The sequence below is a fragment of the Lepisma saccharinum genome, chromosome 6, assembly GCF_977018435.1.
Source record: "Lepisma saccharinum chromosome 6, izLepSacc3.1, whole genome shotgun sequence".
Lineage (NCBI taxonomy): Eukaryota > Metazoa > Arthropoda > Insecta > Zygentoma > Lepismatidae > Lepisma > Lepisma saccharinum.
Genome location: NC_139234.1, coordinates 18,529,185 through 18,552,666, shown reverse-complemented (window position 1 = coordinate 18,552,666; position 23,482 = coordinate 18,529,185). Strand labels below are relative to the sequence as shown.

Genomic DNA, 23,482 nt, shown 5'->3' with positions numbered 1-23,482 from the left:
GAAGCAACATTGGTGGGCTTCATAGCGCGAAACTTGTTACCCCTTACCGCATTTCACTCTTCATGTCACGTGTCAAGAAGGGAACAATGAAGTATATTCTGCATTCTCTTGCAAAAGAGGAACCTTCACTATGACTCTTACACATTCCTAGAAAATAAGCCAGAAGTAAAAGCTATGCAAGGAAGTTAGTTGCCAAGTGCCTGTTGCTAGAGAGGCACTTTCAAGCTGGCACTCACACATCAGTTCCAGAGAGCAAGCCAGAAGAACAAGCTATGCAAGGAAGTTAGTTGCCATGTGCCTGTTGCAAGAGGGGTACTTTCACGCTGGCACTCAACTTCAGTTTCAGATAGCACGCCAGAAGTACAAGCTATACAAGGAAGTTAGTTGCCATGTGCCTGTTGCAAGAGATGTAGGTACTTTCACGCTGGCACTCACACTTCAGTCCCAGAGAGCAAGCCAGAAGAACAAGCTATGCAAGGAAGTTAGTTGCCATGTGCCTGTTGCAAGAGAGGTAGGTACTTTCACGCTGGCACTCACACTTCAGTCCCAGAGAGCACGCCAGAAGAACAAGCTATGCAAGGAAGTTAGTTGTCATGTCCTTGTGCAAGAGAGGTAGGTACTTTCACGCTGGCACTCACACTTCAGTCTCACAGAGAACGCCAGAAGTATAAGCTATGCAAGGAAATTAGTTGTCATGTGCCTGTTGCAAGAGAGGTACTTTCACGCTGGCACTCACACTTCAGTCTCAGAGAGCACGCCAGAAGAACAAGCTATGCAAGGAAGTTAGTTGCCATGTGCCTGTTGCAAGAGGGGTACTTTCACGCTGGCACTCAACTTCAGTCTCAGAGAGCACGCCAGAAGAACAAGCTATGCAAGGTAGTTAGTTGCCATGTGCCTGTTGCAAGAGAGGTAGGTACTTTCACGCTGGCACTCACACTTCAGTCCCAGAGCGCACGCTAGAAGTACAAGCTATGCAAGGAAGTTAGTTGCCATGTGCCTGTTGCAAGAGAGGTGCTTTCACGCTGGCACTCACACTTCAGTCTCAGAGAGAACGCCAGAAGTATAAGCTATGCAAGGAATTTAGTTGCCATGTGCCTGTTGCAAGAGAGGTACTTTCACGCTGACACTCACACTTCAGTCTCAGAAAGCACGCCAGAAGTACAAGCTATACAAGGTAGTTAGTTGCCATGTGCCTGTTGCAAGAGAGGTACTTTCACGCTGGCACTCACACTTCAGTCTCAGAGCGCACGCCAGAAGTATAAGCTATGCAAGGAAGTTAGTTGCCATGTGCCTGTTGCAAGAGAGGTAGGTACTTTCACGCTGGCACTCACACTTCAGTCCCAGAGAGCACGCCAGAAGAACAAGGTATGCAAGGAAGTTAGTTGCCATATGCCTGTTGCAAGAGAGGTAGGTACTTTCACGCTGGCACTCACACTTCAGTCTCAGAAAGCACGCCAGAAGTACAAGCTATACAAGGAAGTTAGTTGCCATGTGCCTGTTGCAAGAGAGATAGGTACTTTCACGCTGGCACTCACACTTCAGTCCCAGAGAGCACGCCAGAAGAACAAGCTATGCAAGGTAGTTAGTTGCCACGTGCCTGTTGCAAGAGAGGTAGGTACTTTCACGCTGGCACTCACACTTCAGTCTCAGAGAGAACGCCAGAAGTATAAGCTATGCAAGGAAGTTAGTTGCCATGTGCATGTTGCAAGAGAGGTACTTTCACTCTGACACTCATACTTCAGTCTCGGAGAGCACGCCAGAAGAACAAGCTATGCAAGGAAATTAGTTGCCATGTGCCTGTTGCAAATTAGGTACTTTCACGCTGGTACTCACACTTCAGTCCCAGAGAGCACGCCAGAAGTGCAAGCTGTTGCATATGATGAATTTTATAAATCTAACATACTGACAATTAATGTACGAACTAGAGAGAAATGACAGATAAGACGAAATTAGATGTGTTTGTAGAACACATCAGGATAAATTCAAAAACATTTCTAGGCGTCAATATTTCTACAAATGTAGAGCCATTTTCTCTTGATGAAGGAAATTTAGAACAAGTTTCGTGACGAGACACATTTCAATGTTATTTATCCTATTTATGTACAAATTAAGGTCAACTGGAATAAACCTATTCATTTTCATTGGCTTTGGGGCATTGCTTCCGTGGTTTAATGGTTATTATGATATTCTATGAAGCCATTGATACTTGGTTCTAATCAATTCTAAATAAATCATGAGTGTGCTCCATTGCAGTTGTTCTTTAGGAATTATTTATAAGACACTTGAGGACAGTATTATGAGCTAGACTTCTGTGAAAACGGTCATATTTTTATTCGTATGTAGCCAAGAAAAAATGCAAGTGTCAGCGAATTACAATATTAGGTATGATATGAATTTCATGTAAAATGTTTTTACACGTTTTGAGGTATGTTCCATATTTTCCGTTTATAGTTCATATTTTTACATGAAATGCAGCATTTTTGCCATTTCTCTATTTTACATTCAGCAATGCTAATGAATATTTTGAAAACCAAAACCACTCAAAATATAAGCTCTCTAAAATTGGGTAATTTTTATCTGTTTAAAACAACCAGTCACCTTACCTTCACTTAATATTGTTTCAAAGCTATGAAAAATACCTCAATAATCAAGTTTCTGTGTGTACTTTCTTTGTTGTTTCTCATAGAATCCCATATGATTCTGGAAGAGTCTGTTTGATTGTTTGAGTAAGTCTACTTTATGCACAGAAAGACTAATCGGGACTGGATCTACAGTTTTATGTGGGATTTGAACCACTATGTGCCTCCACCGGATATTGAAGCATAGACCTCGTAATTACAAGCCGACAACATTACCACTACGCCATGGGGGAGGCCCCAAATGATTCTGGAAGAGTGACTGCCGGTGAGCCTTTCAGGCAGTGACCTAAACGGAATTTCCGAGAAATATACTCGAAGATATGGAAAACTTTTCGAAGAAAAATAAAAATATGTTTACATATTTATTATACTTGCATTTTTTAAAACATATTTCAGTGATTCATTCTACATATTTATGCACATATTTCACATGTTTTGGCTTCATAAAAATCCAGGCCTTAGCTTTAAGATAGCAGTTGACTTGGATTAATGCATCTAAAAGTCACACGTAATAATCAAAATGTGTTGTCTTTTCCGAAGAAATGAGAACAATTCAGTCTTATAATAATTTTTTATGAGATTATCATCAACGTAGAACATAATTATTAGGTATGGGAATTATATACATTCCCCTAATGTTCATAAAATAATCTAATGTATGGAAAACAACACATGTTCCAGCGTCCGTGAGAAAAATATATGGGAAAATGAGTTTACGTCACGGATATCCATGTATTCTACGCTCTTGTAAACAATAATTCTGGTAGATACTTGGTCTGTTTTATTGCATTCGGTACGTTGAGTATGAAAATGATAAATCGTTGACCTATGACGCGTATAAAATTTCTCTTCGGACGAATGGAGTTTTTGAACATAAAACATTAGGCAAAAATTGATACTTGAAAATCAATATGATGCAAAACTGTCTCCCCATCCCATGTTTTCTGACACTAGTGTATTCCTTATCCTCGTTCACCATGTTTCAACTCCATATTACGGAAAATAAGAAAAATTGTTCCAGTTTTTTACAATATGGTCAGCGAAAATGTTACTGAAGAGCCTATTAATGTTCTGTAAGTCTATTACTTGAAAGTAACGTAGAAATACGTAGAATATATTTCAAGTATGAGCCTTGAAAGATATAGTATATTTTACTACAACTCTCTTTCTCTTTGGTTTTCTCTGCTCTTCGTTCCTTACGAGTTCGCAACTACTGTATTTTGCTTTCCTTGCTTCACAATTATCACTAGTTTATTAGATATTCGTTCTCAGAAGTTTTAAATCACTCATTTCCGTTCTCCCCTCTCCACTTCTTTGCCCTCCTTGTTCATATGTAATGCAAGAAATCTCCCAGATTACATATTTACGTCTCTTTCCCCATCGATCATTTCCTCTTCGCAATGATTTTCAATATGTTGTTCCTTTTCACTGAAGCAGAATATGAAATTTCTGCGCTGCCGTTCTCCACTTTTAAATTTAAATTGTGTCCATCCCCACAGTCTGAGCCAGGCCAATCTTGATTATATGTGTTTTGCACATAAAAATCAGCACAAAAGTCCACATAGTATCTCCTTCCCCATTCTCAGTCCATATTGCTGCTGATATAAATGATATTTTCTCGCCTCATTACATCACAATTTTCTATTTTCTAATGTCTTCCAGTCTGCTACGTATGTCCCCTATCACCTGCATATCAATTCTTCCCTCATATCCCTCTTCCCAAATCAACCCGAAACCTAATAAATATTTTTTTTGCTTTGGCTTCCTCTCCATAGTCATTAGTTTTGCCCGGTATTTAATAGCACCTCATTATATTTTCAACTTCCTCTCGAACATTTTTCCCATCTTCCTAAGCAACGAACATGTTCCCCTACCTCTTCGAACATTTAGCACATGTTTAAGAAATCTACATTGTATTCTCACAGGGAATATAAATATCGTATAGTACAACTTAGTGTGCTCTGAAATCTTCAATATATTGCAAGAAAAAATCGAAAAACTATAGTATTTACTACAATACTAAACTAAGTGTGGTCAGGTGATTTTTACTAGTATATATACAAAACTGCCGGTCTCCGTGGTGTAGTTGTTAGTGTAGTACGGTGCAAAGCCATATATAAGCTCTGAGTTCGAATCTTGAATAGAGCAGTGCCATTCAATTACCTTTCTCCTGTCATCTTATTCATCCTTATTCTAAAGATTAGGATAAATTAGATAGATTATTTTGCAGTAAGTTTCTGAACCAGTAGAAACCATGATATGCATGTAATTGTTCTCAGGTTTCAAACCTTTGTAGTCTCTTTTGTATAATATTTCGAAGGTTCTGAGGTCTCTGTATTCGTCCGGATATTTTCTATGATTTTTGAAGTTCCTGGGGTTTTGGCATTTTCGAAGATTCACTACTTTGTAGTTTTGGCATTCCATGCTTCTCCTTGACTTATGGGATGCATTGTGTTTCCTTGGTAATGTCTTCACATTTTCTAGATTATTTGTGATCTGTTGAGGTTCCTTTCTTGTGACTTGGACGATTAACCAATGCACTTTTATAAAATACAGAAATTTCTGTGAAATCGATATTTCCAAATGATTCCCCTCTTGTCATATCTTGATTTTTATGGGCCATCCTGATGGTGTATTGGTAAGGATGTCACTTTGTAATCAAAGAGTCTTGTGATCGAGTCCCGGTGGAGGAACTTCGTGCTTCGGATCCCACTTTAAGCAGTAGTTTCAGTCCGGAGTAGCCTATCTGCACATAAAGTGGACTTACAGCTAACTTCGATATTTTATTTGGAATTGTTTTGCGAATATATATAGTTCGTACAATCTGGGAAGTTACGAGATGTAATGCAATGTTTCTAAAGTTTGTAAGTTCCGAATTCCTTATACTTTTGTTATTTAGCGTCGCTTCTATGCCATGTTTGACTAATCGAGACGATAGGGGTAAGTGTTGACTAGATGAAATTGATAAAAGGACACCTTTAAATAACACCGATAACCAGTTCGGGATGAAAGGCGAAAACTTCGGAGTTCGAAGGTCGACAACTCAACGGTCATGTACGTATTTATATTTCAATGCAGATAATACTGTGAAACTATTCGGACAAAGAAGGGATTTGATTACTACTAAGAAAGAAAAATCTGCAAATTCATCAAGAAAACGTAAATTTGTAGAAAGAAACAATGTACGTACATTCTGCCGGTACGAAGCGTTACTCCTACGGTCGGATTTGATTGAAAAAGAACTGTAAATGTTGAAATTGATATCTAAAAGTAACGGCATCGTTTCTCGAAGATTCCTCAAATAGAAAATCTGAAAATGCTACTTAATCTCGATTCCAGGATTCGTAATAATAACAATTTACTTCCAAGTCCCCCATTCTTCAATTCAGCAACGAGATCTTATAAAAAAAGGAAACCGGAAATTATTTTCCGTCCTTCTGCATTTCTCCGTCTCCGTATAATTTTCTTCCCCTGAAGAATTTATCTCCTGGGAGGAAGCCGTGAACTTTCCAAATTCGATTTGGCGAGAAGGTAACTAAGAAATAACGCACGGGCTAAAAAAGACAATTTAATTCTTAGCTTCACGAATTTAAAAGTCTGCATTAGAAAATAACATTTATTTCGTATATTCATTACAATTACTGTTCACGTGTTGTCTCGCAACGAGTGGTTTAGCTAAATGTTGTTTCTCCAATAAACACGACAAATGGGAACAAACAAGAATGCTTACATGATGCGACAATACGCAGGTTTGGAATATATTAGGAGGGACTGCTAATCCCCAAGATAACTAACGCTCTGGCATTCCTAAACCATGAGATTTATTGTCCCAGCAACATAGGCTTATTTTTCCTTATCGTAGGCACACTGAAAAATTACTTGTGTTAAAAGCAACACAGATTATAGTCTCAGTAGGTTCAAACCGAATGTTGGTCAATTTTTAATTAGAATGGTGTTGATTACGACAATTTATCTAATGCATTTTCAAACCACTTCCGTTAAACTATGGACAAAGTGTGGTGTCGGACTCCTGGGACTACTGCCTGTGTCACTTCGACGTTTATTTTTACAGCCTACAGCCAATGAAATCTTGACAATGACTTTGCAACTTCCTTCAGATCAAACATTGTAGTTCCAAATTTCTCCTGGTCTTCCTACAAACCAAAGATTCTTACGAGCATCCTATAAAGTTGTATTTTATTCTTCACGCGTGCCGCACGGACCGCATATTGAAACCTTCTTAATTAAATTATTCGAATACCATTATGAGATCAATGTAGACCAGCAATACGTGATATAACCATTTCTAGAGAATGCCCGATGGAGTAGTGTTAACGTCGTCGCCTTGACCTAATTCAAAGAGTTCCGGGTTCGATATGCGGTGGAGGCATATGGTGGTTCCAATCCCACTTCAAACTGTAGGTCCAGTCCCGAATATCCTATCTGTGCATAAATCTGGGTATGAGACTAATGATTTCGATAATGTCTTCGCATCTGACACTAAGTATAAAAAAAGGTAAAATGTTCCCCTGTGCATAGCACCACGCCATGAAGGCGTATAGGAGGTGTGGGGGTAACGCCCCACACTTTCTTGATCCGGTCGTGAGTGGGGGTGATGTGATCAACATCACGCCCCTGACCGCCTTTACCCCCCAGGGTTTCCCCCAGGTACCCATGTTATTCGACGCTGGGTGGGCGCCGGGACCGCTTCCACCGTTAGAAGAGTTCCCGGATTTGAACCGGCCGGGGATCGAACCCGAGACCTTTAGCATGGTAGTCAGACGCGTTACCGACTGAGCCACCACTGACACTAAGTATTTAATAGTAATATGTAATGTTGAAAGTACAAATAAATAATAATAGTTTAATAAGAATTATATGTTGAGACAATGATAGAAGAGCAGAGACATACAAAACTCAACGTACGTAAACCCTTGCTTGTGTGGAAAATGTTACACATACGAATTATTTACGGATAACGCTTAAGTAAAACATCAGACTTAGTAGCAAGTCGAAGCGAGGCTGGGTGTTACTACGTTCCAGTGTAGTCTTACCAAGAAGAGAAAGACCGCGGTCAACTGGTAAATTGAAGGCAGAAATGCAAGGCAAGCAGCTGATTGCATCGCTCATGCTCCTTTCGCTCGTTTTGGGTTAAAAATTCGACGACAGTTTTCTCTTTTTGTTAGAGAACATATCAATCTATGAACACACGTTACAATGTAGCGTTCATTTTCTAAAAGTTTTGCAGTTTTTCAATATTCTCCACACTGACTAGTGGTAGAGAATGTTGAAATTTGCCATACGGTAAATTCTGGCTTACATTAGGGGTTCTTACCTCGTAACTTTCTTCTGCTCCCTGATCTAGAAATGAGAATTAGTGTTGCCCACGAGACGAGACGGTTTCCAGAAGTTTCTAGAAATATACATCATCTAGCAACGAGGTAGATCTATTGTTGGGACAGTATTCAAGTGCAACAGGTGGTGATTTCAAAGATTAAGATTGAGAGATACGAGAAGATGCTAAGTTTATGAAAGAGAAAAATTTTAAAAGATCATTGTATTGAGATTGTGCTAGTGCCACGGATGAGTATAATGACATTGCTATTACTGAGTGTTTGAATTAATAGTGATAAGGTCTTAAGAAATCTTGAAGGATTTTCATTTTTGTCATCACGTCCTGAGAAGAGTCATTGCAGCCATAATTATAAGGAGTTTTTCATAACCCTAGCACGCAAGGTGATTGGGCAGATTAATGTGACGTAGTAATCTTGACTCAGAAAGACACGTCAGAACTTAGAGTATGTAAAGAAATCAGGACCTACCTTGTGCTTGTCGACGTGGATATGCCTTAGGAGAGGATCGAACAAGAGCTTTGTAGGATCCACATTTATAGGCGATTGTCGACGACCCTTGTTGCAAAGGCTCCACTCGGGGTTTATCAATCCCCAGAATCTGGGTCCTGCAGGAAAGAAATTGATTTTGTTAATTGATGATGTAAAACAAATTGCACGAATGGTCATTGATGATGTATCAACTCCCATTCATATTCAAATTTGTTGAAGATGAAATTAGACTCGTTTACTCTTCCTACTAAAGTATATTTCCAAATTTGAACTAAGAAAATCGTTAGCCTCAATCCAAAGTACCCTTACAAAACCCCACACTAAACGGAGTGTAATATTAAGTTAATAAGTAATTAGGATACCTCTTTGTGACAGTTCATGATATTATGCTGTAGCTCACTTTACAGTCTCTTGTCTTTCATTAGTATTTTTAAAACTTTCTCTATTTGTACTATGTTATAAAAGACGGTTTTACTGTGCACTCGAAAAGGGCAGTTGCCAGTTGTACGCTTTTAGAATTAGGTTAAATAAATTTGTGAACTCCAGATCACACCTAACATTCTATAAAATTGAAGCATAGCCGTGGGCATAGACTAAAAATTAATAATGTACTATGAGTAGTGTCTTATAGAAATAAATGTAATTGAAACATCTTAATTTCACAAGAACACGTCAGCAATAATTCTAGCGTACGTATTTATTGATGTTATCGATGTTCCACATTATTCAGTAAAAGAGTGTGACAAGAGTCTGACACTGCATGTGTGCTGTTTATACCCAGCAACAGTTTCACTATTTGTCATTCTTGTTTAGAAGAGAGTAATCTATTAATATTCAATGCAAGAAGTAAATAAGACTAGACAATGTACATCTTTGCAAAGCTTCTCAATTCATCATTATCTTATAAAATTCTTGCACAGATAGACAGAGTTGGTGAATTCAAATACAAAAGTTACAGTAACTGTTAATTTAAACTTCAGTTTCATAAAAACAGTTGTTTTTCTTTACCAACAGTGACCAATACACCTACAATTCTTGAAAAATACAAGATTCAGAATAAACAGTGATAATATTTACTAAGTTATAATATTTTGTTATAGGTAATATTAATACGACTACCAGCACTATCACTGCTAATAATAATAATAGTTTTGTTGTTACTTATTGTCGAGCACAGAAATGATCAGATACAAGTATAATAATAAAAATTATATGCATATATTTACTTGAAAGAGAGAGTAGGTTTCTGAACCTAACAATGGTCGGCATAATCTCCCGCATCCCTCGATCCCCAAGGAAAAAAGTTAATTTCGCATGTACTGGTATGTCGGAGTAAGTTACAGTAAAGCTATATATATATATATATATATAATAGGGTGGGTGTTACTAAAGTTCGTTTCCAACGCTTAGGAGGTGATTCTACAAGTGAAAATAAACACAAAAGTTCATGTGACGAAATGCCGAAAACGGCACCCATTCGGAGTTATTGAAGTGGGAAAAAGTGTGGAAATAATGTTTACAAGGAAATAGTGGCACAACGGCCAACCATATAACCGCGGCGAAGGACTTCAACAAAGAAATACGACATGCTCCATTCAAAAAAACACATGGCAGATGTGTGAAGTTGATGCGCAAGGGATTCCCCAAAGGAAGCGAATTGGTCTGTTGAAGTCATGGGGGTAGGGAAGGATTTAGCGAGATGTGTTATCCACGGAAAGTGATATGTGGAGACTGACAACTAAGAAGAAAGCGAATATCCGTAGTGGACATCACCATTACGTAGAAAAACAAAGATGGTGGTGGTGCTGCGCTAGTTGCATATGTGTAGACATGTTCACTGTGTGCAGAGTGGAGGTGCCGAAGAAACCACATCACAGACGATGTTCAAACTGTCTGCCATTAACTTCCACGCAAAGATGACAACGCCGAATCAACGATTGTCTAGTGCGAGCAAACAACCCCGTGGTGCCTGCTATCGTCGCTGCGGCGACATTAATGCGTGCAACGAGATCCGGGTGCCGTTTTCGGCATTTCGTCACATGAACTTTTGTGTTTATTTTCACTTGTAGAATCACCTCCTAAGCGTTGGAAACGAACTTTAGTAACAACCTGTATATATACACACACACACACAGGGATGGACCAGAATATCTGACAAAGAGTGTTCATGAATATATACAGTATATTGAGAGGGATGGTGTCGAAGCGAGACGAGACTTGGATGTCTCGGTCTCGTCTCTAATCTCGAAAAATGTAGTATAAAGATCATATACAGGGTGTCACCACACTCATTTTCACGGCGCATACAGGTCATTAAGGCAAATAACTTTTCCTGATTTCGTATTTTTTTATTGCAAACTTCGAAAAACAGTATTCTATCCTTAAAATGTATGCAACTGCACGACACATGTTCACACTTTGCCACTGATGGATTATGCTTGCAATTACTATTAACAAAATAATGGTTTTCTATAAATTTAGGTAGATATAAGCTTGGTACGTCTGAACAAGACCCATAGTAAAGCAAATTTGGTCTAAGGATATTTTTCAGTACTGTATCAAAGTCTCGAACGAGTCTTGGTCTCGTCTCCATTTTGCAAAGTTCTCGTTCTCGGTCTGTTTCTGTTGTCGTCCAAATGTCGTTCTGGCCTGCACGGCACGCTTGCTAAAAACTCCCGCATTTGCTGCTAATTAGCCTTCCTGTCAGGTAAATTGATAATCCCATCTGATCAAATAGTGATGATGACAACTTCGGACCAGTTCGAAACCGCCGAAAATCTCGCTCCTGGAGCTCGTCCAGATAAACAGGGGAGAGTGTCGTCCGGGGGTAATTTAGAGCATCCCTCACGGTCGGTCGTCTCTAGCGCTTTTGATTTGACACGGAAACCACCCCCCATCCCTCCCTCGCGGTAGCAATGTTAAACTGTCGGATTCCCCGCAGCACAATGATCCAGCATCGCCAGGTGGCACAAAGGCGCATTGTACGCAATCCCCCCCCCCCATAGGTGCACCAGGCAGTGACAGGAAATCGCTATTCATAGTTTATTGGGAGTGTGTAATAGTCGACAATTCATAGTTGGACTCCTACGGAAAATCGATCGGACGGTGAAGAGAGGGGGAGACGGTTGAAAAACAACGGTGGGAAAACATACTCCCAGAATTGAAAGGGGGGGGGTTAGTTTCAATTGCTGATGCAATATTGATGTTTCCAAAGTAAAGCGAAGTAGAGATTCACGCCCACCTTTTTTTTAAAGATGAGAAGCACAAATAGAAGCGTAATTTTTAAAGAGTATTTCTAAAATAAAAATTTTAAAAATTATCTCTGTATTACATTGCATACAAAATAGAGTGGCGTTTTAAGGAATTTTATAAGAACTCTCGACTGTTTTGCTTCGATATACAGTTAGATCGTAAATTGAGATATTTCATATTGCAATAAAGTGGTATTTGCTGGATTTACATAATCTTATTTGGTTGTTATTACGTACTATTACAGAAATTCACCTTTTAGAGTTAATGTTTAATAATTAGAAAATATGCAATTTCAGTGTTTAACAAGAGTGTTGTAGTTAGTACATGTATTGTGTACTCAGTAATAGTTCTACAATAGAATTTCGTTAATCGTCCAATCAACATAATTTGTCAGTTATTGGGACTACCTGGATGTGCATACCTGAAAATGAGAGATGAATTCTCGATTCTGGGGGAAAATCTGTTAGAATCTGGAAAGGTTTGTATTAATTTTGTTAATTCAGTGCTTATATTTATAGATTTAGTATTATTGTACAGTGTACAAGATGGGCAACTGAAATGAATTGGAAAGTGATATTATTAATTGGTGCGTAATTAATGGGTGTTTTATTGTAACTAAAGGATTTAGAAATAACGTCACAACACTGATCAAGATAATTCTGGCTCGTTTTGCTATTATTTTGTAAGGTTATCAGTCCATCGAATTTTATCTTGGCAACTCGAGCCAAGACAATCTTCATCTTTCGCAAACTGGGATGAGACAGACTATAATCTCATCCGGCCTCATTTCGGTGCAATTTCTCGTGATAGACTGAGGTCTCGATTCAAACACATCGGTCAGACTTCCTGATTGAGGGCGATCAGCAATTTTCAATAAATCGAACATGGTGTTCAAATGATATACTTGTATTGGTACCAGTTTCATAGATCGGAGACACATTAAAATCGGATATTTTGTGATTCGCATGGTTCGTACTTACCAATTGTGTATTGCGGAACATAGTCCAAGGTGCCATTATGCTTTTTACACGAAAACAAACACTTTTTCTACAAAAATAACGCATTTTTCTAAGTGCTACCGATCGCACGTAACGGTGCGATATCGCTTACTTTGTGAATGATATCGCTTCTTTTGTTTTCGAATATCAGTGTTTCCAACCTTCTTCACCGAAAAATACCTACTATCGTGTTCGTCATTGTACATTATGCACGTGTAGCTGACGAATAGCCCCACGAACCATTCACGGATAGCCGCACGAACCATTCCGATAAGGTTAGGTTAGGTTTGGTTAGGTTAGGCAAGCATAGTTAAAGAATAAAAGAGGTTGGAAACACTGACAGGGGGTTACGTCATCCAACGTATGGAGCATCCGGTTCACGTAGGAAAGCAATGGCAATTGTGCGTCGGTGGGATTCCACGATGAAAGAAAATACATCGACTAACGTTGGAAACCTCAGAGAAACTCATTTCCGTAAGTAGTTTCTTCTTTAAAAATGAAGAAATGTGTCTCCGATGTATGAAACTGTTACCCTTGTATTTGCAGAAGTTCATATACAGTTCCTTTGATTACATTGACCTTTGCCATTAATCCCGTCATTGTTTACCTTACGATATAGGTAAATGACGTTGAATAAGGCAACATCAATAAGGTTTACCTACTAGTGCTGTATATATGACCGTTCTTGCAACGAAATTTATATAACGTGAATGGGAGGTTGACATCTAAGTGTCTAGGGTCACCCCATACTACGTAGTTAACAGCAATTGGGGCATTCCACGAAAAGTGGTCCTATTCTATGCAAATAACAAAATGAAATCTGAAAATGATTAGTGTCTTAATTAAATTAAGGTTTGAATGTTTGTTAATGCATATAATTTGCATATTTCACCAACGAAAATTATTAGCGTCTGTAGCACATCTCACATAATTAATGCATTTTCGTTAATGCTTTTCATGTATTCAGGCTGTTATCATACTCAAATTCCTTCTTGTTTATTATCAGACACCACAAAGTATTTCATAATTCTGTGAAATCAGTTTGTTATGAATATTTTAACCCAATCTCATGTCTAGAACCGGGTCCCGCGTTCGAATCCTGGCCTGGGCATGGATGTTTCTGAGTGTCCATTCATGAATTTCATCATATAGTCACTCATCCACATCTTCGCGAATTAGCCAAAAGTGGCACAAAATGCGAAGTAAAATAATGAAAGTCAATCAATCAATCAATGTCTAGAACCTTACATTTTGTGTGTGAAATGAAATGTCACACACGTAACGCTGGAATGTCCCAATTACTGAAATTTCTGTATGGCGTTTGGACTGACAGCCAGTATAAGCTTCTGTGCGGTTCGTGTTGTGGTATCTTGTCCATGTGTGTCCGTAATAATTCCTATCATCAAATGTACATCTTATCACATTCCAATATCATCTGCGCGATTAGCCAAAAGTTACAGGAAAGCAAACTAAAGTAAAGAAAGTCAATCAAACGGTAAATACTTAAAAAAAGAACGGTCACGGTAATTTTTACGGTAGTTTCATGGTAATGGAGATTGATCCTTAGATCGTCATCCTGCCCTCAACGTTATACAGTGTGAGAACTTTGAGCGATATCCCCACGCAGGATCCACTGATTGCATTTCCTTGTCGATTCCGGGTTTTTCTAGAATCACGATCGACTGCTGACTCAAGATGAAGTACTAGAAACTAGAGATGATGTTGACTCTGTCGACCCACTGAGGGTGAAATGAAGGGCTTTGCAAGTATGGCTACCCATACCTTAGGCAGCTCAACTTAGCTAGTCCAACCGCAGAGTGTAAAAGAAATATTGTTCGCAAAGAGGAACACATTTCTCTGTATTATATGCATTTACATATGTTATCCTTTTCTTTTAGGATTGTGTGGTTATATATAAATATTATAACTAGGGTGTTGATTTACAGGCACTAGTACCAAAAAATATTAACATAAGCATTGAAGGAGGCACTACAAAATGGAAAAAGCACTAAAATGGTAGTAAAAATGAATTCGTTATTAATTTTGTTACTTGCAAACTTATTGAATTGATTTTGCCTTTTTTAATATTGTTCGCTTTTCTGTTACATTCTTGCTAATCGGGCCTCCCCGATGGCGTAGTGGTAACGTCGTCGCCTTGTAATCAAGGGGTCCCGGGTTCGATACCCAGTGGAGGCAGAAGTGGTTCGGATCTAACTATAAACTAATCGTTCCGATGATCATGAATTGTGGTTAGATAAAATTGACAAAAAACACACACAGATCAAAATATATAACCATCAATATTGTACTGTAGACAGGGTCGAGATAGTGAATGAAAGCGAAAATAAGCAACAAGAAACCAAAAAACGTATTTTTGGACGAAATTATGGGTTATAAGTATTAAACAGGAACTTTGGCATTTACAGGCGCTGTAAAAATGCACTGTGAGACTCTCGAAATAATATCAAACGAATTTGAAACATTAAACTCTTTGCCGTGATAAAAGGCAAGATGCAAGTTGACAAAAATCCTCCTAATTATAACGTATAATTTGGTCTTTCGTGTAGTGTAGTGGCTATCGCAGTAACCTTGTGATCAAGGAGTCCCGGTTGGATTCTCGGTGGAGGCGCATTGCAGATTGGTTCAGATTCCACTTTGAACCGTGGGTCAAGTCCCGATTTATCTGAACATATAAATGTACTTATCATAAATTGTGTGAGTTGGTAACATTTAAAAGACAAGAGATTGTTAAAATTTATTACACTTCGTTTAAAATTAAAATGTAATTTATGAGAAATATATTCAATTGTACCGTTTAACGGAAACTGCATTTCCCTGTGAACAAAGACAACATATGGCCGTATTTGCATTTGAACAACGCTTGCATTTGCGTCAGTAGCTTCCACATTTGCAAGTGGCCCATTTTCGGTTTGTTGGAGTGTTTGTTCTGACTAGAAGAGGAATGTCCATGCTTTCTATTTATGTTCTTCTGTTCGTCTCTAAGATATACAGGCCTGAGAAGTCTGAATGTTGAGTGGATTGGAGGTCCTTTTGGTCTCTCGAGGACGCAGTGCGATATGTATCTCCTGGCGCCACGGGGCCGATGCCTCCATTCTCCAGATACGAGTTGCCATTCTGTCGCCTAGGAAACAACCCCCGAGGATGAGTCACAGCCCGAAACTCTGGAGTGCAACGAAGAATGGAAAAGATTCATAAGCAATATCGATTCCCCCTGCCCCCTCTTTCGGCGGCCTCTCGCCTCTTTTTTTCCAAAGGACGGGAAAAGGAATTCCGGGATTGAACGATGTCCTCGAGGAATTTTGGGCAGTTCTTGCCTTGTTGCCTCTAACTTTATGCTTATGTTCTGAAAGCATGGGAGGAAGAAAGCGCGTGGGAGATGTTCTTCGGTCTGCAAGGTTCTCAGTGGAGGTGTTGGGCGTTTCGGCATATCCAAAGGAAGTCTTAACATTATGGAATCTGTAAGTCACGAATACCAATCAACATTACAGAATTTCCCACTGTTACTTTACATGGTGAATAAATGAATTCTTAAAAAGTAACTCGTCACTCTATACATAACAGAGTCATATTATATAACAAGTATATGAAACTTACGCTTACTTGGTTCCTACTCAATGCCATCCAATTCTAATCTATGAGACTCCCGCTGACTTGGTTCCTACTCACTGTCATCCAACTAAAATCTATAAAACTTCCGCTGACTTTATTCCTAGTCAATGTCATCCAATTAAAATCTATAAAACTTCCGCTGACGTGATTCCTAGTCATTGTCATCCAATTCGAATCTATGAAACTTCCTCTGACTTGATTCCTACTCACTGTCATTCAATTATAGTCTATGAGACTTCCGCTGTCTTGGTTCTTACTCACTACCATTCAATTAGAATCTTTGAAACTTTCACTGACTTGGTTTATACTCACTGTCATCCAACTAAAATCTATAGAACTTCCACTGACATGATTCCTAGTCATTGTCATCCAATTCGAATCTATAAAACTTCCTCTGAATTGATTCCTACTCACTATCATTCAATTATAGTCTACGAGACTTCCGCTGTCTTGGTTCTTACTCACTACCATTCAATTAGAATCTTTGAAACTTTCACTGACTTGGTTTATACTCACTGTCATCCAACTAAAATCTATAGAACTTCCACTGACATGATTCCTAGTCATTGTCTTCCAATTCGAATCTATAAAACTTCCTCTGACTTGATTCCTACTCACTGTCATTCAATTATAGTCTATGAGACATCCGCTGTCTTGGTTCTTACTCACTACCATTCAATTAGAATCTTTGAAACTTTCACTGACTTGGTTTATACTCACTGTCATCCAACTAAAATCTATAGAACTTCCACTGACATGATTCCTAGTCATTGTCATCCAATTCAAATCTATGAAACTTCCTCTGACTTGATTCCTACTCAGTGTCATTCAATTATAGTCTACGAGACTTCCGCTGTCTTGGTTCTAACTCACTACCATTCAATTAGAATCTTTGAAACTTTCACTGACTTGGTTTATACTCACTGTCATCCAACTAAAATCTATAGAACTTCCACTGACATGATTCCTAGTCATTGTCATCCAATTCGAATCTATAAAACTTCCTCTGAATTGATTCCTACTCAATGCCATCCAATTCTAATCTATGAGACTCCCGCTGACTTGGTTCCTACTCACTGTCATCCAACTAAAATCTATAAAACTTCCGCTGACTTTATTCCTAGTCAATGTCATCCAATTAAAATCTATAAAACTTCCGCTGACGTGATTCCTAGTCATTGTCATCCAATTCGAATCTATGAAACTTCCTCTGACTTGATTCCTACTCACTGTCATTCAATTATAGTCTATGAGACTTCCGCTGTCTTGGTTCTTACTCACTACCATTCAATTAGAATCTTTGAAACTTTCACTGACTTGGTTTATACTCACTGTCATCCAACTAAAATCTATAGAACTTCCACTGACATGATTCCTAGTCATTGTCATCCAATTCGAATCTATAAAACTTTCGCTGACTTGATTCCTACTCACTATCATTCAATTATAGTCTACGAGACTTCCGCTGTCTTGGTTCTTACTCACTACCATTCAATTAGAATCTTTGAAACTTTCACTGACTTGGTTTATACTCACTGTCATCCAACTAAAATCTATAGAACTTCCACTGACATGATTCCTAGTCATTGTCATCCAATTCGAATCTATAAAACTTCCTCTGAATTGATTCCTACTCAATGCCATCCAATTCTAATCTATGAGACTCCCGCTGACTTGGTTCCTACTCACTGTCATCCAACTAAAATCTATAAAACTTCCGCTGACTTTATTCCTAGTCAATGTCATCCAATTAAAATCTATAAAACTTCCGCTGACGTGATTCCTAGTCATTGTCATCCAATTCGAATCTATGAAACTTCCTCTGACTTGATTCCTACTCACTGTCATTCAATTATAGTCTATGAGACTTCCGCTGTCTTGGTTCTTACTCACTACCATTCAATTAGAATCTTTGAAACTTTCACTGACTTGGTTTATACTCACTGTCATCCAACTAAAATCTATAGAACTTCCACTGACATGATTCCTAGTCATTGTCATCCAATTCGAATCTATAAAACTTTCGCTGACTTGATTCCTACTCACTATCATTCAATTATAGTCTACGAGACTTCCGCTGTCTTGGTTCTAACTCACTACCATTCAATTAGAATCTTTGAAACTTTCACTGACTTGGTTTATACTCACTGTCATCCAACTAAAATCTATAGAACTTCCACTGACATGATTCCTAGTCATTGTCATCCAATTCGAATCTATAAAACTTCCTCTGAATTGATTCCTACTCAATGCCATCCAATTCTAATCTATGAGACTCCCGCTGACTTGGTTCCTACTCACTGTCATCCAACTAAAATCTATAAAACTTCCGCTGACTTTATTCCTAGTCAATGTCATCCAATTAAAATCTATAAAACTTCCGCTGACGTGATTCCTAGTCATTGTCATCCAATTCGAATCTATGAAACTTCCTCTGACTTGATTCCTACTCACTGTCATTCAATTATAGTCTATGAGACTTCCGCTGTCTTGGTTCTTACTCACTACCATTCAATTAGAATCTTTGAAACTTTCACTGACTTGGTTTATACTCACTGTCATCCAACTAAAATCTATAGAACTTCCACTGACATGATTCCTAGTCATTGTCATCCAATTCGAATCTATAAAACTTTCGCTGACTTGATTCCTACTCACTATCATTCAATTATAGTCTACGAGACTTCCGCTGTCTTGGTTCTAACTCACTACCATTCAATTAGAATCTTTGAAACTTTCACTGACTTGGTTTATACTCACTGTCATCCAACTAAAATCTATAGAACTTCCACTGACATGATTCCTAGTCATTGTCATCCAATTCGAATCTATAAAACTTCCTCTGAATTGATTCCTACTCAATGCCATCCAATTCTAATCTATGAGACTCCCGCTGACTTGGTTCCTACTCACTGTCATCCAACTAAAATCTATAAAACTTCCGCTGACTTTATTCCTAGTCAATGTCATCCAATTAAAATCTATAAAACTTCCGCTGACGTGATTCCTAGTCATTGTCATCCAATTCGAATCTATGAAACTTCCTCTGACTTGATTCCTACTCACTGTCATTCAATTATAGTCTATGAGACTTCCGCTGTCTTGGTTCTTACTCACTACCATTCAATTAGAATCTTTGAAACTTTCACTGACTTGGTTTATACTCACTGTCATCCAACTAAAATCTATAGAACTTCCACTGACATGATTCCTAGTCATTGTCATCCAATTCGAATCTATAAAACTTTCGCTGACTTGATTCCTACTCACTATCATTCAATTATAGTCTACGAGACTTCCGCTGTCTTGGTTCTAACTCACTACCATTCAATTAGAATCTTTGAAACTTTCACTGACTTGGTTTATACTCACTGTCATCCAACTAAAATCTATAGAACTTCCACTGACATGATTCCTAGTCATTGTCATCCAATTCGAATCTATAAAACTTCCTCTGAATTGATTCCTACTCAATGCCATCCAATTCTAATCTATGAGACTCCCGCTGACTTGGTTCCTACTCACTGTCATCCAACTAAAATCTATAAAACTTCCGCTGACTTTATTCCTAGTCAATGTCATCCAATTAAAATCTATAAAACTTCCGCTGACGTGATTCCTAGTCATTGTCATCCAATTCGAATCTATGAAACTTCCTCTGACTTGATTCCTACTCACTGTCATTCAATTATAGTCTATGAGACTTCCGCTGTCTTGGTTCTTACTCACTACCATTCAATTAGAATCTTTGAAACTTTCACTGACTTGGTTTATACTCACTGTCATCCAACTAAAATCTATAGAACTTCCACTGACATGATTCCTAGTCATTGTCATCCAATTCGAATCTATAAAACTTTCGCTGACTTGATTCCTACTCACTGTAATCCAACTAAAATCTATAGAACTTCCGCTGACATGATTCCTAGTCATTGTCATCCAATTCGAATCTATAAAACTTCAGCTGACTTGATTCCTAGTCACTGTCATCTAATTAAAACCTATAAAACTTCCGCTGACTTGATTCCTAGTCACTGTCATATATTATTTCATCATTTCATCACTCATCCCCATCTTCGCAAATTATCCAAGAGGCACAAAACGCGAAGAAAATAAACTAAATCAATCAATCATTCAAAATCTTATCTATTTTGAGTCTTTGAAACTTCTGGTAATTTGGTTCCTCCCATCGCCATGCAACTTCTACCCATTTTCAGCATACTGTTGGCATCCTGTTTACTCTTTTAATCATGACTATCCTAGGATTTCTCTTTCTCTCACCTCCGTACTTTGCGTCCTTGTTCCATTATTTTCAAATCTCTCTCTCTCTCAGATGGCTAGGATATTCGTAGCACGGGATTAGGAACGTCACTGCGTGGTGAGTCAAGCCGAAAACATGTTGAAAAATATTATCATTTCCATAGAAACACACGTTTCCAATAATCGAGAGATTTGTTATGACAATTGTTCATCGTACTCAATGAATCTTGGGATGTAAGGAGTGCTCCTTCCACGTAGTGCACCCAACAGTCAACCTCACTTCCACGTAGTACACCCTGGACTGAGACTTACGAGGCTCTGGCGACTGGTCCATGGCCAGTATAATTTTGTTTGTGTTGTTCTGTGTTTTGTCCTTATTTGTGCTGAGTGCTCCTTTACAATCTCAGCTTTTAACGAAAGTCAGAAGATTTTAATATTTTATGATTTTAGTTATGCAACGATAGAGTTATTATATGTAACGATAAGGGGCTGGACCCCGTATACTGTGACGGGTGCAAGATAGTCTTAGTGCTGACGCACCCAAAATTTAAAATTCAAATTCAAATTCAATGAATCTTATATGGCGATCAAATCATACATGGAAATACTGCAAATTCGCAAGATATTTTATTTCTAACTATATTTTTCCTGTAAAACACAATATTAATGCAGGCCTTCCTCTTAGGCTATTTAACTACAAAGCCATACAAGTGCGTTAGTATGGCCTCCCTGATGGCACAGTGGTAGAGTCGTCGCCTTGTAATCAAGGAGTACCGGGTGGTTCGATACCCGGTGGAGGAACATAGTGGTTCGGGTCCCACTTTAAACTGTAGGTCCAATCCAGATTAGCCTTACTGTGCATAAAGTGGACTTAAAACACCAACTCAATCAATCAATCAAAAGTGAGTTAATGTGGCCAATATTAATGTAAAATACAAGCCTAATTAATATGAATAAGAATCTACAAACTATAGACATTTATCTCGATCTACCCTGCCCTCTGGCTCACTCAGCCTCTCATAAACAGGGGCAGGCGACTTTGGGAGATCCTAACCTACTGATTCACCACAATATTGGCAGAACTAGCTTAGAGCCCCGTGGTTGTTCGAGGGCGTCAGGTGGTCGACATCGAAGTTCCCAGATTCGAATCCCGGCCTGGCATGGGTGTTCCTTGTAAGGTCCCCTCAGTAATTCAATATTATCACCGCTCGTCCTTATGGTTGCAATTAGCCGAAAGTGGCAGAAACGAGGCGCTAAATAACAAAAATAGAAATACATGGTAGTATTCCTGGAATATTACCAGTACAGTCAAAGTTAAGAAGAACTGCGACAAATTAAGTTCCTCAAAGTGCAATTCTAGAATGAGCCGTGACTGTTTTCCAATATATTTTAGCCCTGGAAGCTGCATTCTTGGAGGTTTGGACCCATAGATCTACAGCTTGTAAAACCCTGGAACTGTTTTCCGTCCTGTTCTGAGCGTCCTTGCATATAGCCTCAGATTTCATCGCAAGCATATTTTAGTCCTCATAGACGTTTAGTCTTGGCAAGTAGTTATGTCCGCAAAGGGAGTTTCAGTCTGCACATTTTCCTTAAATTCGTAATCCCGTTAAAGCCCGTATATAGCCTGAGTGCTGATAAATCCTAAATCTGTCACTTCACTTCAACTAAAGTGCATTTAAGGGATGTGTATTCCTGGTTACTTACATCAAATCTTTTCTAGTTTTCGCCTCATTAGACCCCTATAAGTAGGGTCCAATTTTCTACGAAATTAAAAAAAAAATACCAATATCGGCAAATTACGATGTTAGATATGATGCAAATGAATTTCATATTGGATATTTTTACATATATCGAAGTATATTTACATATTTTTCGTTTGGAGTTCATATTTTTGCATAGAAAGTGGTATTTGTGCCATTTGTCGTGTTTCGTTCAGTAATGAAAATTCATCAGGGAAAAATACCGAAAAATATGTCTAAATACTTTGTATCTGATTGTCGCAGGCCAGTCCACTCTTTTCACTTCTTTTTTCTTTGTAAACCATGAAAGACACCACAAAAATCGAGACTCTTTGTATACTTTGATATTTACCACTTACATATTTCGCAATTAATTCCTGCTGATTCAGGGAATGGTGACAGTAGCTGGGCACTTAGGGTAGTGCCCCTGGCGGAATTTCCAAGAAGTAAAATTGAACTCAAGAAATTGTTCAGGCATGAAGAAAATTACCAATGACTATTTATAGTAATACATATTTTTACAGTGATTTTCTGTATGTTTATTTATGTACATATTTTGTAGGTTTTTGGTTACATATAAAGCTGGGCTTTAATTATAGTGGAGGTATGTTGCTTCGGGGGAATTAAAAAAAAAAAACATTTCAAAAGGAAACGTGAAATACAGACAGAGGAAGAGAGACAAATGGATACTTTTATCGTAAGAGCTGTTCGACGAGGATCGTTTCCACGCAGAAGCATTCAACAACCACTTCCAACAGAAGTGGTCGCATTTGTATATCTCACAATGCTCAACGGCTCAAAAAATATGCACGCTGTCAAACTCCTCTTAGAGAAGAATAGGAATACAGAACAGGAAGAAAGGAAAGCATATTGAAGAAGAACGAGGTACGTACCGAAACACTCATTCTACGGAAGTGTGCGTTGTTCTGTGATTCTAATTGTAAACCATTTCACAACAAGGAAGTTACTTTATTGTCACGGAATATACAGGGTGATTCGTTTGAGATGTCAGAAAAGAAAACCGTTATGTACAAGAGGTTAATGTACGTATCTCCGAGCAGCTTGTTGTAATATAAGCAGAAAGGATGTAAGTTTCGAATGAGTGGAGGTTTAGAGACTTC

At 38.4% G+C, this 23,482-nt stretch overlaps 1 protein-coding gene across 1 annotated transcript in view; it reads right to left on the bottom strand.

Annotated features, from left to right (window-relative positions):
- Window positions 1-23,482, bottom strand: part of CARPA (Carbonic anhydrase-related protein A) — a 428,457-nt gene that overhangs the window by 229,840 nt on the left and 175,135 nt on the right. The window contains exon 3 of the mRNA XM_083124589.1: window positions 8,462-8,598. Coding sequence (XP_082980715.1) covers window positions 8,462-8,598 — 137 coding nt within the window. The remainder of the gene's footprint in view (window positions 1-8,461; window positions 8,599-23,482) is intronic.